The following is an 18,310-nucleotide window of genomic DNA, read 5'->3' on the forward strand; positions in this document are numbered from 1 at the left end:
CTAGAACGGAGTGCTCCCAGTTTTGCCAATTAAAAGGCCAGGGCAGCACCTGGGTCTGCATAGAGCCAGGCAGTCAGTAAGGAAGGATGGTGGCAGAGGAGGGTAATGGGAGTTGGGGTCTGGGTCCCCCACAAGAAGCTGCCAGAGTCCCCTGGGAGGGGAGGCGAGGTAGTGGGAACCTGCTGAGGAGAAAGCCCTAGAAGGCAGTGCTCAGTTAACTGAACACAGAAGAATCCTGCAGTAGCACCTGAGGCGGGTGGGACTGAAAGATGCAAAACGGAAAATCCCCTGGAAGCTATAGCCTAGGGTGGCACTTTTTTGTGTGCTTTGCTTATGTTTGCAAAATAAAAGTGTGCCTGGAAAGCGACTCTGGATGTGGCAGTAGGTCCTTTGTGGGTTAAGAACAAGCCAGCACTATTTTATGAGGGAATATATAGTACCCTATTGTACTGAGAGAAACTCAGTTGGCTTGTGGACATGTGATAAAAATGAATTGACAGCTGAGACACAAAGTCAAAAAAACTGGATTTTTTTTTTTAATTGTTTGGATTTTGTCCCAGAATTGTTGGGTTCTTTTGTAACATCAAAACCTGTTTTTAATCTGTTTTCTTTTAGTAACTCCAGTAGAGATTATTAATTATTTCTTATGCTATTAAGTTAAACTGAGGACCACTATAACTTATGAAATGTTTTACACACAATACATCAATTTGACATTCTTGTCCCTCATAACCCTGTAGCTCTTCCTTCATCTTTTGGTCCATTCTCATCTAAGAAGCTATAGTTCAGGTCTTTTTCTTATATATGCTTTAAGAAAATGGATGTAAGAAAACCTTTTTTTCTTTGACCCCCTAATAAGGCTCTGATCTCATTTTAGCAATAATATATTAACAGATGTTCATTTTCCAGACAGGAGCTCATTCCAAAAGTTTTTTGCATAAATGGTTACATTTGTAGATGCTGCAAAATAGCATGTTTTAATTATTATGGAGTGATGCTCTGCAGTTACGGATGCAACTGAGTTTCTAAGTTTTATTACAGCCTAATTTTGCCTGACAACCCCCCGCCCCCAAATGAAACAAACTCACAACAAAGCCAAATTAGTCTCCAAATCAGGGCCCAATGTAGGGTTTTTTTCCTGCACAATTTGGGGTGAATTGGACAAATCTTCTGAATTGTGACATCCTAAAGAGTTTCAAAATGTCTTCTTTTTTTGCCACTTCACAGTAATAAAAAATAAAAAGTCTGAATGCAAGAGAGAAATAAAACTTACTTTACTTGTCTCCCATAGCTTAAATCTAGTGCAAACTCAAAGTTTAGTTGATGTCTAATTAAAAAACAAAGTTCTTGCAATGTTGTGGTTTTTGTATATATAAAGCACAAGATCAAATACAAGAATCAATAACAAATTTTAAACCCCTTTCACTGTTATTTTGCTAATAGCGAAGTATTTTGCCATGTGGCTGGACATGTAGCATGATGCTGTTTACTGTGGTGTCATGAGACCACATACAATGCATATAGCCATGTCAGGGCCTCTGATGTTATACATTAGTCAGTCATCAAATGTCATACTGTGGATATTGATATTTAGAAAGGACAGTCTTTCCTCCTTACTAGAGAACCAATTAATTTGGGGGGCCAGTGTCAGGAGCAGTGGCAGCATTGTCAATCCCAAGCATTCAAAAATTGAGTCAGGCCCGCAAAAACCCTGAGATTTGCTTCAAAAACCATGAGATAAATGTGTGAGACAAGGTGGGTGAGGTAATATCTTCTACTGGGCCAACTTCTGTTGGTGAGAGAGACAAGCTTTCAAGATACGTAGAGCTCTTTTTCAGGTCAAAGAAGAGTTATGTGTAAGCTTGAAAGCTTGTCTCTCTCACCAACAGAAGTTGGTCCAATAAAAGATATTACCTCACCTACTTTGTCTTTCAAATATCCTGGGACCAACTTGGCTAGACTAACACTGAAAACAACATGAATAAATGCAGCATTGTTTTGGGTTTTTTTGCCTTCTCGATTTTGAGACTTTAGGGTGCACTCTGGTCAGATATTCAAGATTTCTCATCAACTATGAGGGCTAGAAACTTACTTTTTTAGAAAAATGAAAGCTGAGATTATTATGTAATCACTTGACTCCAGGAAGTGGGGCTTTAACACCAACACAACCAAATGCAGTGAGAGCTGGCAGTGCTGCAAGGGCCCAGGTGGGGAGAAAGCTACATGACTTATTAAAAAAAACCCAGCCCATAAAAACCCTTCATGAGGATCAGAAATCCTGAAGCATAAGAAATTCTATTAAGAAGTTGGATGTTTCTTTTTTCTGTCTGTCAACCCAAGAGATGGATGAAGCATCCTCTTTGATTGAAATTCCACCTTTTGGAATATTGAAACATTTTGGAATTTTTTTTTCCTTTAGTCAAATGAATTATTTTCTAAGAAATGAAAAAAAAGTTTAACAGGGTTGAAAAGCTTTTCTATTCCAGAACCTGCAATGATCTAACTAGATGGGCCTGAAAAGCCCTGAATTTTGGAAAGATTCAAAATCTTGATTCAAAATCCAAATGCTAATGTTGCAGTTTGAGCTCGTCTCTAACTCTGGTTTATATCTCCTCTTATCTTGCACTGTTCATAGGGTGTATCATTATGTATAATTTATTTAAAATAACTCCTCAGAAAATCCCCTAATTTCCAGTGGTATTTTGTGGTGAAAAGTGAGCAGCTGGGGCAAATTATACATAACTCCACAGAATTTTGTAAAGCTTTAAAATGTGCAGAATTCACTTACCTCCCTGTGGGCAGTGGGTAGGAATTCAAAGGTGAAGAGATTAGAGTAAAATTAAACCCTGTGCAGCCAGACAGCATAGGTCCTGTGTACCACTTACCTCCTACTTAAGGCTTATTTTAAAGGATTAAGAGGGACCGAAATGGGGCACAGGCCTCCTGCTGACCCTCAGCTAGGGTGAATTTCACCTCCACAGAAGGCAGATTCTAGGTAAGCTGCATCTTCACACATGCTCTTTTCTATTCAGACCCCTTTCCTAATGGATGACCTGCCTCATGTAGTAGCATGGAAATTGCAGGTCTTTCAGTTCTCGCCATGGTGCTACCTCAAGGTAAAGAGCTGTGCTATAAAGCTGACATACTTGTGGTTTTTCCTAGCAGTTTCTAATCATCAACCTCCATCACTTTCACATAGCAAGCAAAATCCTTGGTTTTGTGGGAACACAGTATTGTTCTCAAGAATAACAAATGTTCTATGGAAAAGAGCGTATAATCTTAGCTGCCATTCCTTCTTCTTCTGTTCTGCATGACATTACAGTGGTGGAACAGATCATTTACAGATCATGAGATCATTTACATTAGTTGTCAGACAAACTTACCATATCCACCTCTGAAATACTATCCAGACTTTCAACTTGTACATCTACTCCCACAGGAATTGCAGGGCCTGCAAAAAAAGAGAAGAATTTTAAAAAAAATATGTATTTTGATGCCACAAATTAACCCTTGAGGCTAAAATGCACTGAAAAGGATAGAGGAATATGTCTGCTCTGTCTGGAATAGAAACCACAGTAAACCGTTTAAAGAGATTAGAATTCATACCAAAATGATCATTATAACAGTATTTAGACTGATCCATTACTCAATCATCCTCTAGCAGATTACTTTAAATGAGTAACTCCTTAAAACAATCATTAATATTTTATATTGCAACAGAGCAGTTTACAATTTATTTAAAATATGCAAAAAACCAACCAACCAATTCACAACCCCCCCACCCCTCCTCCCAGATAACAAAAACAAACAAACAAAAAGACACCACAGCCATAAGTAATTCTAAAATACATGCTACCTGGTAAGCTCTATCCTATGTACTACACAGGAGAAAATTCAATATCATAGGATGATTTTCGGTAAATGTATGAGAATATTTATACCATTGAAAAATGGAACTAGTCCACTAGCCTTTATTAAACCCACATACATATTGTTCCATAATTGTCCACAGTGGGGTTTCTGAAGCATCTGATACTGAGCATTGTCAGAGACGGAGCATAGGACTAGATGGAACCTTGGTCTGATTAGTATGGTAATTCCTATGAGGTTTCCCCACCCCCAATGAACTATAGTGTTTCGGTTTTTTTTAATTTAAACATTTGGACATGTTAACTGTATACCGTGTATAGTCCCTTTGAATAGCAAAAAGCCTCAGGTTTGCAAACATCATTTAATTGCTGATGTATTGCAAACGATACAATAAAGAACACAGAGCCAGATCTTTGACCCCCACTCAAGCCAGGTCTACAGTTAAAAAGCCAGGTCTGCCCAGCTACATCGCTCAGGGGTGTGAAAAATCCACACTCCTGAGTAATGTTGTTAAGCGAACCTAACCCCCTCCACGGCAGCCACAGAGCTGATGCTGGGAAGGAGGGGGGGTCTCTCCACAGCAGCTGCAGCCCTGGAGCTGGGGAAAGTCACCTCTTTCTCTGCCCACCACAGCCCTGCACATCCCAAATTCCCCCCACCCCCTCTTCTCACCCCACTGCCCCCTCCCACCTACCCCCTATTCCCCCCAAGGTCACCACCTCACCTTACATGTGCAGCTTCTCCAGGGTCCAGGCACCTAATTAATGGAGCCACACCTGCACGGCTCCACTAATTAGGTGGGTGGCCCTTCATTCTCTTGTGTGCAGCCGCCCAGGCACGCACCCTAGAAGGAACTATCTGCGGACCACCTAAATGGAACTTGCGGACCATTGGTGGTCCACAGACAACAGTTTGAGAACCCCTGGTGTAGAAGACGTATCCTAAGTCTGCTTTGCATCATTCCTCTCCTACTTCTGCTTTATTGTGGAGCGCTGGTGTTGCTTGGGGCCTGGCTGTGGAAAGACAGGGGGCAAGACTGCACGATCTCCGTTCGTATATGGATGTCACCTCCTTCAACGCATCTGACAAGAGTCTGCCATAGTTTAGGAGCCCTTCAGGAGCTGAGATTCAGTCCTGTGACACTCACTAAGAAACTGAGTGTATTTAAAAGTGAAGCAGTGAAAACTGACCTACTGCAAGATGCTGCTTCTTTTTCTTAACTGCCAGTAAAAGTCAGAAGGTACACTCTTACTTTTTATCACTCTCTCAAAAAAGTTATCTGAAATTCCCCCCCCCCCAACTTTAGGGTGAAGGATAAACTTAAAATACTGTAAAATACCTATTTCACCCTCTCAGACTCTTCTGCTGCTAGCAGATCATTCTATGGCATGATTAGAAGATGAAGGATGGTTGAGAAGCTGAAGCCCAGGAGTAGAAGTGAGGAAATGTGTCCCTCCACCTCATCACTGCTAGTTCAAAATGATGATGGTATCTACCTACCTCACAGGCACATTGTGGGACTTTGGGCCTGATCCAAAGCCCATTAAAGTCAGTGGAGAGACTCTCAATGACTTCACTGGGTTTTAGACCAGGCCCTTGAACATTAATGTTTATAAAGCAGTTGAGATACTCAAATGGCCAATGCTACATGTTAGGGGGCTTATTCCTTCACCCACTTACTTCCCTGGTTCTTCTCGCATGAACAGAGAGCAACAATACCCGAAGTCCGAAGGTGCAAACAATTCGATGTTTATTGGGGTGAACTTCCAGCAAGCTAAATACAAGTTCCTTTTTCCTTATTTTTGAATCCCAACTTACTTCCTGTTTGCCCCTAATTTATATAGTAATATTCTTAGCTATACCTTAACCAATCATTCTACTAAAATTTAACTAACCAATCCTAACATGGATTAGCTAACCAATTATATCCCACCACCTTAATTAGTTTACACCCAGCAAAATTAATTATACAGCAGACAGAAGCAATCACAGAACCAGACAGAGACCATGCCAATAAACAATAGCAAAGTGGGAACTATAATGACAAAACAATACAGAAGTGAGGATTTCACAACTACATCTGTAAAGACATAAGAGTTTCCCAGCTGTGTCAATTGATAAGTGAGTTCTTACCAGACAGAAAACTATCAACCTCAATTTCCTTTTACAGCTTCTAGGCACTTCCCTTTCTCTGGAGGTGATAGGCACTATAAGGACAGGATTAAATTCCTAACAGCCCAATAGCACCTTATTTCAATGTGACTAGTTTGGAATGTGAGGATGTGTCCATTCACTTCCCAGCTTATGGCTGCCTCTGTCGCTTAGCCAAAGGCCTTAGCCTAAGAACAGGGCCTCAGACTGTCACAGTAAGAGAAGGCCCTTACACTGGCAGACAGTGATTTTGATTCTTTCTTTTATACCTCTAACTAGCCAAGTGATAGGAATACACCTAAATTCTTAGAGTATAGGCCTTTACAGACAGGCCTGAATATCTATATCCTAACACTACAGTAATGCAAAATATTATTATTATAATGTGTCCCTATTATTGTGTAAACATCACCTTCTTTTTTGTATCTATTTCACTCATCGCCTTAGCACTTGTTGTTCTCTTTTAGTCCTGAGCCTCGTCCTCTCCAGAAAGCAGAGTTAATTTATCATGAGACAATTAAACGTCTGGGTAGTATTGAATTATGTTTTATTAACTTCCCACACAAATGCTGTGGAACCTTTCCTGTTACATTATGTCTGGGCTTCATAATCAAATTGTAACGGACAGAAAATTATTCGTAATCTCACCCAGTGGTTAATACGGAGCTGTGTTGATGATAGTGCTGTTTCATGATTTAATTAATACTGTATGAATTATGAACTAGACCGTTAATCTGTGAAGGAAAAACTAATTATCCCTTTACAACTTGTCCCTGACCTGCAAAGGAAAAACCTCTTCTTTCAAACAGTGAAAAACAAACTGCATTACCAGACTTTGTTTGCAGTGTTGTAGTAGCCATGTGGGTGCCAGGATCTGAGTGAGACCAGGTGGCTCAGGTAATACCTTTTACCGGGCCAATTTCTGTCATCTCTTTTGAAGGATTTTAGGGCAGCAGAAGGCTATATTTGGACCATTATTCCACTGGACAACAGAGCTGGCCAAACTGAGGCAAAACTGGGACAGTGCTATGCCATTAAGGCCCAAATGATGACACAAAATGTCAGATGGCCCAAAGCCATTTTAGTCACAACTGTTGTAATACCAGTCCACATGACTGCAATACCTCAGGAAGCCCTGAGAACACCATTGCACACAATCACAGCGGTATCCCACACAGGTAGTTTGAGAATGGGTGGAACTTAAATTCTAAATTTAATTGAATGGTATTAAAGTCATCAGAAGAAATGTACATGGCAATTAAATGCCACTCTAGCCAGACCTCTCTAGGTGACTGAAACTTGCACTTAAGGGCTACTCCATACACAGTTGTTTTACTGATTTAACTCTACTGGTTCAAAAACACATAGTTAAAATAATTCTAACTCCCTAGTGTGGATGCAGTTATACCAGTATAATGGTGCTTACACTGGTATAACTTTTTTCATATATTTACCTAAATAAACTATACCAATATAAGCACCTTTCTACTCATGTAACTGTGTCAATAGTAAAGGTTGCAGTGATTTAATTATAGTAGTTTCTAAACTGCTGTAGCTGAAGTGGTACAAAAACTGTGTGTAGACAAGTCCTAAGAAAAATTAGGATCCCTAAAATATAATGTTGTACAGAAGGGTGAAATGACTCACTCCTATTAGTTATTAAGGGGTCAGATTAGCGGAAGGAATAGTTTTCCAATTGCTGGAACCCTGCAGGGGGGGCCCTCGCATGCTGGAATGCTGCTTCCCCTCCCCCAGCCCTGCCTCCTCCCTGTGTGGGCCTGCATCTCTGCTGACCCCATCCTCACTGCACCCCACTTTTTTTGACAAAAGAGAGCATTTGTCCTGTTTGCTCTTGCCAACTGATCAAGTCAGCAAGATTAAACAAGACAAATGCCTCCTTTTGGAAAGTAAGTCGGGACGGCCGGGACTGTCCCGGCCAAAATGGGACATATGGTCACCCTAGCTTTTGTGGATTGCATGCTTAGTGCCCATCTCTCCCCATTCACTGTGAATCGTAGTGGTGTTCCTATGATTTTCTAGGCGCCAAAGTTAGGTGTCATGATGCTCAGCATTGCAACGCCTTAAGTCCCTTTGTGGATCCCACAGCTGGTGTTTAGAAAACAATCCTATTCAGTAATGGAGGATTGGGCCTCTCTGCTGCCCCCACTCTGCAAACCGTCTGAATAATCAAATGGGTAGAATGAGCGAACTGCCACTCACTGACGAATCAGGAAGGGGAGGCCAACCAAACAATCCAGAGGGTAGCCAGCCAGCAGGAGGTATCCTGGTGAGTCCCAGCTGCCTTCTCTGAAGGCTATGGCTCTCAGAGCTCTGCGGGAAGAGGGGGGCTATGCTCTGAGAAAACAATACAACCTGTTGCATGTTATCCTCATAGTCTGACCTGAACAAGATTAGAGTCACCATGTGTAACATTCCCACTGAAAGCCCTAAGAAGCAGAGTACAAGTGCTATTCAGTTGTGTAATACAAATATGGCAGAAGAGATGAACAGCTAAAGAGCCCAGGATAGTGACAGGAGAGTGTAGAACACATTGCAAGGAGTTACAGGACAGTTATGTTAATACACTCTTGCGCCTGCTGCCCATTTGTGAATGGCCAGTGGGTTGTGCTAACCATAGCTATTTAAACTGACTCTGAAGCATGCAATCTTACAGCCCTGTGGTCTGTAATCTATTCCTCCAGGCTCCTTTCCTACAAACCTATTGGCTATAATGCTGTCTAAAATGGTCCTAAGAGGAGAACTCATGCATGCTGGAACCTCTCCTCACAAGCAGATCTTCTGGCAGATCGCTCTGGGATCCCTGATCCTAGGTTTCCTTGTCCCTCTCCTCCTCCATCACATTGGCCATACACCGCGACAACGTTATGTATCCTAATACACCAGTTAACCTGGTGATGGCTCGCTGAGTGTCTCAGAACAGCATTGTTTCTGTGCTCTGGCTGTGTAGGAGTAGGAAATGGGATTGAGGAGCCAAGTTCCGAGCAGGTGCCTTCTGGTACTGGAAGCAGACGGGTGCAGTCTGCTTCCAGTACCAGGGTGCTCAATCACTTGAGCACTTTATAAAAGTGTAATGTAAACCAATTTTGCTCTCCGTGTGACTGAAAGGCTTGCTCTTCACCATTGCTAGGCATTCACTCAGAGAAAAACTACCTCCTATCTCTCAAACCATGCAGGGACATCAGAGTTGTTGAGGACAAAAGAGCTGTGACAGGCACTTGGAAACCTTGCACAGACACCTGGCTGGCAGCACACCCAGCATGTTCAGTGTAGAACAGTGTCCTGCTTCTAAAGGCTGCAGAGTTCACCCGCGGAGCAATTTCTAGAACTGAGTGAAAGCCTGCTGCGGAGTTTCAGTTCCTCCTGATCACAGTGAACTGAAAATCTTACACTAGTAAAGACTGCAGCCACAGATATGCTTGGTGTCTACTACGGCAGGGGTTCTCAACCTTCTTCTTTCAGAGGCCCCCCCAACATGCTATAAAAACTCAAGGGCCCATCTGTGCTACAATAGCTGTTTTTCTGCATATAAAAGCCAGGGCTGGCATTCAGGGGTAGCAATCAGGCAGTTGCCCAGGGCTCCATGCCACAGGGCATGCCGTGAAGCTAAGTTTCTCCTGCTTCTGCTTCAGCCATGGGTGGCGGCAGGGCTTAGGCTTTCTGCCCTAGGCCCCAGTGAGTCTAACACAGGTCCTGCTTGGCAGACCCCCTGAAATCTGCTCATGGACCCAAAGGGAACCCTGGACCCCTGGTTTAGAACCACTGTTCTACGGTATTTTGGAAGGCCTAGTGGCTGGAAGTGCCGTGGCAGAAGTGACCACTACAGACAGACACAGAGTGTGGATCCATAGTGCCACCTTCTCCAGGTCCTCCCTCGCTCATCATATAGGGATACAATGGCTTCAGGAGTGAGCCTGTACCTCTGCATCAATTACACCTCCATGCAGCTGAGGAAGGTTCCACAGGGCTGATATATTTTAGTGCAGTGCCATACTCCTCCTCTCCCTCACCACCTCAAAAGCAGTTGGGCCTGGAAACAGTGCAACATGTAGGCTGTGCAGCAGCCCCTCATTAGTTGAGACCCCCCCTTCAAACCAAAACCACATCCCTGCTTCCCCTCCATGCTCCCAGAAGCCTGTCCCAGACCCTCCTCTTGCTCAGCTACCACAATTAGCTGCCTGTCTCCCTCCCAGCCCCTCTGCATGTCTCACTCCAGCCCAGGCTGTCCTGTGTGCTTGGTGATCCTTTAATCAGTGTGTAACAGAGGCTGGGGGTATTTGTATTTGTGTGAGCAGTGGATGGATGTGAGGTGGCCAGGTGAACTTGTTATGGTTCGGGCAGGCACTAAAGTAACAACCCCGAGCTGCATGCATGGGACACCGCTGAAAATGCCCAGTTGATACCTATGCCCTTTATCCCAACCCTTTGTGGTCAGTTATACCCTTTTTCGAAAGGGCAATGAGTGCCCCCAGGCCTCCCCTTAAGATCCTTTTATCTGCTGATGCTTAGGACAATGCTACCCTTAAAGATTGCTGCTTATTCAAAGAGTAAATACATGCAATACTGACTGTTGGAACTGCTTCAACATACCAAGTACTTATAGCCTTTGATAAACTGAAAACGGCATCCTTCAGGTACACGATAAAACCAGGCAGAGTTTTATCCTGCAATATAGCTGCATGCACAACTCCCACTCCAGTCAATGGGAGTTCCACAGCCAGGAGGCCTGGGTAAAATGAATCCTCCGTGAAGATGGTAAGAAGGGGTTAAGCTGTTTCTCTCTGTGGATCTAGCTGATTGTGCGCTCTTTAGGCGCTAATCGTGCAGTCAGAACCAAGCGAGTGGACTCCCTGCACCCAGGTGGCGCTCCACTGACTTCAGTGGGGCTCTGTGCAGTGCACATCTGCCCGCATGCAGGGGGATGGTGTGCTTATTCTGTATGTTTGAAAGGGGGGGGGGCTTGGTTTGTTTTTTTTAATATTCTTTGTGCTAAGTGCTGCCAGTCTGACTGCCCTGGAGAGCATTCTGTTAATACACAGAATAGGTATTGTATGGGTAGCAGCAAATTTAGGGATGGGTTACCTTTACGAGTGAGTGGATTTTTCTGTATGTCAGTACTTGCCTTTTCATCTCAGACCGCTAACAGACATGCCAGCTAGTACCAAACACTTCTGTTTTTTAGACGTCTGGTGTTTAATGAGGATATGTTAAATGCATACACAGACTCTTCTATAGATTTACTGCTGTACTTCCTCTTCCTCTTCCAGACTTTGACCAGCCACTGTATACCTTCGGCAATTACAGTACAAGATATTTATTATAATAAATAATGACAATATTAATGGACTGTCCTGAAATTGCAGACATTTTAAAATGAACTGAACATACTGGTATCGTGTATATTAAGCATTTGGTAATCAAAGCTTCTCCCATCAGGATGTATAATGGTATCCTGGATTTGAATGACCATCTGTCAGCCAGGAAGGGTAGATAAATTACAACATTCTTTAATCCAGCGGGTCATAAGAAAGCACATTCTCCTTAATCCTTTGCTGTAAAAGCTTGGTTTGCTGTCACATTCGACTGCAAGACTGTGAGCAAAACATTAACACAAAGCAGTCTAAATATTCTCTTAGTTTATAATAAGACACAAGGTCAGCAAGTATTGTACATTAGTTGATTACACACAAACATTATCATAGCGAGATATAACCTAAGGATTTCACAGTAATCTAGAAATAAATGTTAACTGAACCTGGATATATTTTTACCAGCCAAAGGTTCAGCTCAATATGAGGAGAATTTAAAATCCATAAATGATGCCTCTATCTACATTCTCATGGTTTTGCTGAAAGTTATTTGGTGATCCTAGGAGGAAGGCCATGTTGTTGCAAGCCCCTTCAGTCATGAGAATGTGCAGTGCTGTAAATTCAGAACAGAAACAAGGATGGTCTTTCCCAACTAACAGTTCTTTCCAAACTCTCTCTTGTCAATCCACTCACCAGTGAGACACTGTTCTGTACAGTATTTCTTACAGAAAAGATACTCCGAAAAATAAGAATCAGATGCATGTTTTTTCATACCTCCAAAACCTGGTCTCATGCTGAAATCATGGTCATCTATTCTCAGAAGTTGTTCTGACTTTATCAGCGGTGATTTGGTGATGTCAGGGCTTCGTTTTAGTATTGGGCTATGTGAAAAAGATATACAACATTATTAGAATTAACCATGTTTAAGAAACATGCAATTATTTGACTCTAATCCTTCAGTTAGTGACCAGTCTTGTTCATCTACCAATTAAACTATATCCCTGTATTCATATCTGATGTTTGAGAGCATGTCATTTGAAAAGAACTCTTGGACGTTACATGCTGAGACAGGGTATTTTGAATGGTTCTCATTCTAATACAGGCTGAATGGCAAAATACTCATTTCAAACTCTTGTTTCTGTATAAAGATTATCTGTGTTTGTAATATATTTTAGACACAAAAATTCAAAATTTACACTAGATGCCATTAGAAGTGAATAAAAGAATAAATAGGGGAAAGGGGGCAGCATTTCTGACGTAGATTTATGATAGGACACGAGGATAGGAATTAGGGAAACAATATCTCAAATAAAAGCCTACTGGCTGCAGCCCAGGAACAAAATGGAGATGGACTGGGAACCCAGCCAGGAGGCAAGTTGACTTGCAGCTTGGAATAAAATGATTAACTGCTGCCCCAGATTTCTAAAGAGAACAGGGAGAGCTAGAGATAGGAATGTATGAGGTCATACCAGACATGTATACAGTTGCACCATATCTTGTTGTGGATACTTTGCTTTGAGTGTGTGCCAAGTATACCTCTGAAAACAGATTTCAAGTGCAGCATCCCTTTTATTTCTCTGGTGTAGTTATTCTTATGTGGGAGTAAAAGCTGGCTATAGAGCAGGTGGTGATAACTGAGAAGGGCTGTCTTTTATGGGCGAGGCTGTTGAGGGCCCCAAGAAAAAGAAGGATTCAGGAAGATTTTCTGTTTCTGATAAAAAAAAAATATACTGGATGTCAACAGCTTGCACTCAGACACCCCTTTTCATGATTAATTAAAAAGGTAAGTCAGTAATAGACCAACCAAAACAAAAACCCAAGAATCCTTGACTGCGGCATGCTTTATGAATATAAAAGAAGTATCTTGGAGAAAGAAAAACATCTCTAGTGAATGTGGGGGCTTGCATTATCATGTTAAATTCTCCTAGATCATAAACATGAAGTCCAGAAGGACCATTTAATATAATTTACTCTGCCCTCCTGCGTAACACCGGCCATAGAATTTCACTAGTGATTTCTTCATGAAGTCTATAACTTCTGGTTGAGCTAGAACGTACTTTTTAGAAAGATAACCAGTCCTGATTTAAGGGTTTTATGCGATGGAGAATCCACCACATCCCTAGGTTGTTCCGATGGTTCCTTAACCTCACGGATAAAAATTTGTGCCTTATTTCTAGTCTGAATTAGCCTAGTTTTAACTTCTTGTTATACCCTTTTCTGCTAGATTAAAGAGACCTTACTATGTAGGTACTTATAGACCATGATCAAGTTACTTCTCAAACTTCTTTATTAAGCTAAATAGATTGAGCTTCTTTAGCCTCTCACTGTAAGGCAGGCTTTCCAGACCTCAGATCATTCTTATAGCTCTTTTCTGAACCCCTTCCAGTTTGTCAACATCCTTTTCGAATTGTTCACACCAGAACAGAACATAAAATTCCAGTAATGGTCTCTCTAATGACATGTACACTGGTAATACCACCACCTTACTTCTACTCAATATTCCTCTGCTTATACATGGAAGGATTGCATGGACTTGTTCTCTTAGCCCCAAACTCATCTTCAGTTGGTTATTCACCATGACCCCTAAGTCCTTTTCTGTCTTACTGTCGCCCAGCCTGTATAATCTACATTCTTTGTTCATAGATGTATAGACTTGTATTTAACTATATTAAACACATGTTCAAGTGCATCCATCTTACCATACAATCCAGAACATTCTGTAGAACTGACCTATCATTTATAGAACTGGCTCAACAACAGTTTTTCTGTTGGTTGACAATTGAAAAAAAAATTGTTTCAGGTTGAATGAAAATATTTTGACCCCAGAACACCACATTTCTGTTTTAAGCATTTTTTAAATGAAATTAAAGGACATTTAGAAACAAAGTTGCTTGGAATAGGAAAAAAACCCAATGTTTTGATTTTTTTAGAATTCTTTGAAGGTTTTTTTCCCCAGCCAAAGCAATTTGACAAAAATCAGCACAAATTTGCAAAATGTTTTGGTGCTGCCAACTCTGCATTTTTCCCTGAAAAAAAGTTTGTCAAAAAACGTCACTAAGCTCTATTCATCTACCACTACGCCAATTTGTGTCATCTACAGACTTTTCAAGCTATGATTTTATGTTTTGTTTTAGATCAGTGATAAGAGATATTGAATAGCATAGGGCTGAGAACAGATTCCAGGAGGACTGGGAACACGCCCACAGGATATCAATTCCCCATTTACAATTAACTTTTGAGATCTATCAATTAACCGATTTTTAATCTATTTAATATGGACTACATTGATTCTTGAATTGTGCTATTTTTTAAATCAGAAAGTCACATGGAACTAAGTAAAATGCCTTCTATGAGTCTATTATGTCAATACAGTTACCTTTGTCAAGCAAAGTTGTAATTTCATCAATAAATGATTTGAAGTTGATCTGATATATATTATATGTTATTTCATTTCTGCTTAATCAGGATGTCTTAACTGCGGAAGCCTTCTTTTATGATTGTTGAATTGTAGGCTGTGGGCATCTGGAGAAGTTCTCTTAACTATCAATTTTCACTCACACTTTTTTGTTTAAATGTTTCCTCCCATCAATTTTGTTTATAATTGTTTCAGCCTTGGGAAATTGTGCCTTTTAGGGTGCCAAGTGGCTTTACATATTACTTGTCAGCACTATGTTGCACATAGCAAATGTAGTTAAGTTGTGATCACTTATCTAGGCAACCACTAAATCGTCAAGCACAGGATCCACAACTGTTTTAGAAAGCTAATGATGGATGCGCTTTGTACTTTGAACTATCCCATCTCCTGCTGGGATCTCATGTTTCCTTGTCCTCCTACACATTTGTTTTATACACCTGGTCCCTCATTTTATGCATAGATTGTAAGTGCTTAGGGGCAGGGACTGTTTCACTGTGTGAATACAGTTCTTAGCACAGAAGGACCTTGATCCCTAACCATAATCTCCAGGACACTACAATAATAATCTCAAACTGTGTAGGTTTGGGCCTGGATGACAGACTTCCAAGAAACATTCAGCCCTGGAGCAACTCTACAGTAGAATGCAATGTTTGAAGCTATTCCTGTGTTTTTCATAAGGAAGATGTTGCAAAAACGGACATTATGACTAGTAACTTGCCTGATTTGTATGGTTATGTATCTGAATGGAAGCCACTAAACTCATTTGCATACACGATCTAATCCAGACTTCAAAGGCGGTCTGCAGACCTGAAAGCTAGATCATGGCCTCACATCCTAACCCCTTCACATTTTTTACAATGTATCACTGTCTGACTGGGGAGGGAAAAACTAGGTCAGAACTCAGGTTGAGTAGGAGCTCATGGGAGCTAATTCCCAATGCCATATCCAACCGGAACGTATTCTTATCGCAGTCTTTTGACACAGAAAGGGTGAAAAGTATGATTTCATTTGAAGAAGAAAATGATTAAGAGTTTGAGGCTCAGATCTTCAGGTGGCACAGTTCATTGGCTCCAATGCAGCTATGTCAGTTTATACTAGTTGAGGATCTGGTACCTGAAAAAACAAAGGGCTAAGAAGCTGTTTGGAGTTGCCCTGCAGTGCTGCTGACTAAAGCTGGTCAAAATGGTTGAGAAAGGTTTTCCCATCAAAAATGCTATTTAGCCAAAAATGAGACACCCAAAATCAGATGTCACTTTGGAAGATTTTGGCCAATAAGTGTGGAGCTGGTCAAAAATATATAAATCAATTTCCATGAATATGTTCAAATAAAAACTATTTTATTTATTTGACATGTTAGGGGTTTTTTTAAGAATTTTTTCACTAAAAAGGTGAAATGAAGATTGTTGCTTTAACTGTTCAAAATTTGAAAATTTTCATTGTAGTTTTTGAAAACTGAATGCATTCAATGAAGTGAGCTGTAGCTCACAAAAGCTTATGCTCAAATAAATTTGTTAGTCTCTAAGGTGCCACAAGTACTCCTTTTCTTTTTGCAAAAATATTTTGGGGGTTGATTTAGTTTTTGTTCCTCTTCCCTTCTTAAAAAATATTTTCCCCTTTGGGGTGAGGGGAAAATAAAATAGGGAGAGAAATGAGGATAACCTCCCCCCCCCAATCAAACCCCAACTTTTGGGTTTTGAAACAGAAACAAAAACATTTTCTAGCTGAAACATCAAAACCAAAACAAAGAATGTTTTCAATTTTTTTCATCAAAATATCAAACCTTCAAACAAAGCAATAGTTTGTGAGAATTTTAGGTTCATTCAAAAAAGAATCTCCATCGAAAAAATGTTGACAAACATTTTGACTAATCCAATACGATTTGCTGCTTTCTTCTTCCCTTTTGGAACACTGGAAGAGGAAAATGGTCCTCAAAATCTACAGCAGACACTCCTCAGGGTAAGCAAGGTAGAAACCGTCTTGTTCGGATTTGATAGAGGAACAATCTCCTCTAGCTATGTTGCAATGAACTGATCCAGAGTAAGCCACTGACACTCAGTTTTCCCTCCTCATTTTCTGATGTACTGGCTTCCACTGAGCAGCCTTCAGTTTTGTGGATATCTAAATCTGGCTCTGCTTAATACCCATGCTAAGGAGATTGCCTTAGTGATCAGCAGGACAGAACTGAAGAGAGGGAAATGAGTGACATTTCCTGATGGCAAGTGTTCCAACTGCTACATTCGTGGCTAGGACTGACATTGCATAGTACTTCTGTTACAGAGACTGCTGCTGTGGCCTCTGTATAGGTTAGGCTGATGTGGAAGATTATAACTGACACACAGACACTGTATTTTCCAGCCACATATATTCTGGGCACATATACTGCAGCACCAGAGACCACAGTTGTAGACCCCAGAGGAGAATGCTAGTGGAGGTGTGTGTGCGTGTGTGTGTGTGTGTGGGGGGGTTTGGAGGGGGGAGGACTAGATTTCTAAAAGATGCCTTGAAAGCCAATTTGTTTCCCGAACTCACTGTCCCCTGCTGGGATTCATGTGGTTCTGTTCAAGGTACGGCTTCTCCCCAGTTCTCTTGACAGTGCTCCCTTTTCCTGATTAGCTAGGGCTACACTGCAGCCATTATAAAAAGCTAGTGCCACCCACTGAATCTGTACATGTCACTGATCTCAGTCAGATATTTCTAATGGCCCTGATCCAGGATTCCATAAGGGATAGAAAAGTCAGCATGAGGCATCAGTGTGTTGGCATCTGGTCTGCTACCTGGGGCTAGAGGAGTGGGATTCCTAGCTATCATGGGAATAGACATAAGGTACGGTTGGACATCTTTTATATTCATAGACTTTAAGGCCAGACTTTATGATTATCCATCTCCTGCATAACACAGGCCATAGATTTTACTGACTAATTTCTGCATAAAACCCAATAACAGGTGCTCCAGTTCAACTACATATTTTAGAAATACATCACTATTGATTTAAAGATGTTCTGTGGGGGAGAATCCACTGCAGGCCTAGAAAAATTGTTCCAATGGTTCGCTACCTTCACTGTTCCAAATGGAAATACTAAGCAGATTTTAATTTGTCTAGCTTCAGCTTCCCGCCATAGGACCTCTTTTATGCCTTTGTGTGCTGGACTAAAGATCCCTCTACTATCAGAAGTTGTCTTCTGTAGATACTATCCTGTTACTAGAAGGGATGGGAACCCCCAGCTGCTAGGGTGAGTAGAGGGTGTGGAATTTCCCCAGCATCTCCGTTAAGAGAGACATGGACAGATGTGTTTGTAACACACTGATGGTGTTTGTTATGCATCTTTCTGTACCTGGGCTACAGAGGATGTGAGCCTATTACATCCTCCCACTACAGAACCTGGCTCTTTAGCTTGAGCTATAGGGATTAATGTTTTTGACTCTGGAGGTCCCTACTTCAATCCCTAGTGTGCTTGCCAAGATGGCACATAAGCAGCCACATGTCCAGGATTGAACAGGAGACCTCCAGAGCAGAAAGCACAGGTCTCTCCAGCTTAAGCTAGAGAGC

At 41.4% G+C, this 18,310-nt stretch overlaps 1 protein-coding gene across 1 annotated transcript in view; it reads right to left on the minus strand.

The window, feature by feature from the left end:
• Nucleotides 1-18,310, minus strand: part of GABRR1 (gamma-aminobutyric acid type A receptor subunit rho1) — a 72,319-nt gene that overhangs the window by 27,303 nt on the left and 26,706 nt on the right. The window contains exons 3-4 of the mRNA XM_048845031.2: nt 12,123-12,229; nt 3,384-3,451 (exon numbers count right to left, since the gene is read on the minus strand). Coding sequence (XP_048700988.1) covers nt 3,384-3,451; nt 12,123-12,229 — 175 coding nt within the window. The remainder of the gene's footprint in view (nt 1-3,383; nt 3,452-12,122; nt 12,230-18,310) is intronic.

This window comes from Caretta caretta, chromosome 3 (assembly GCF_965140235.1).
Source record: "Caretta caretta isolate rCarCar2 chromosome 3, rCarCar1.hap1, whole genome shotgun sequence".
Lineage (NCBI taxonomy): Eukaryota > Metazoa > Chordata > Testudines > Cheloniidae > Caretta > Caretta caretta.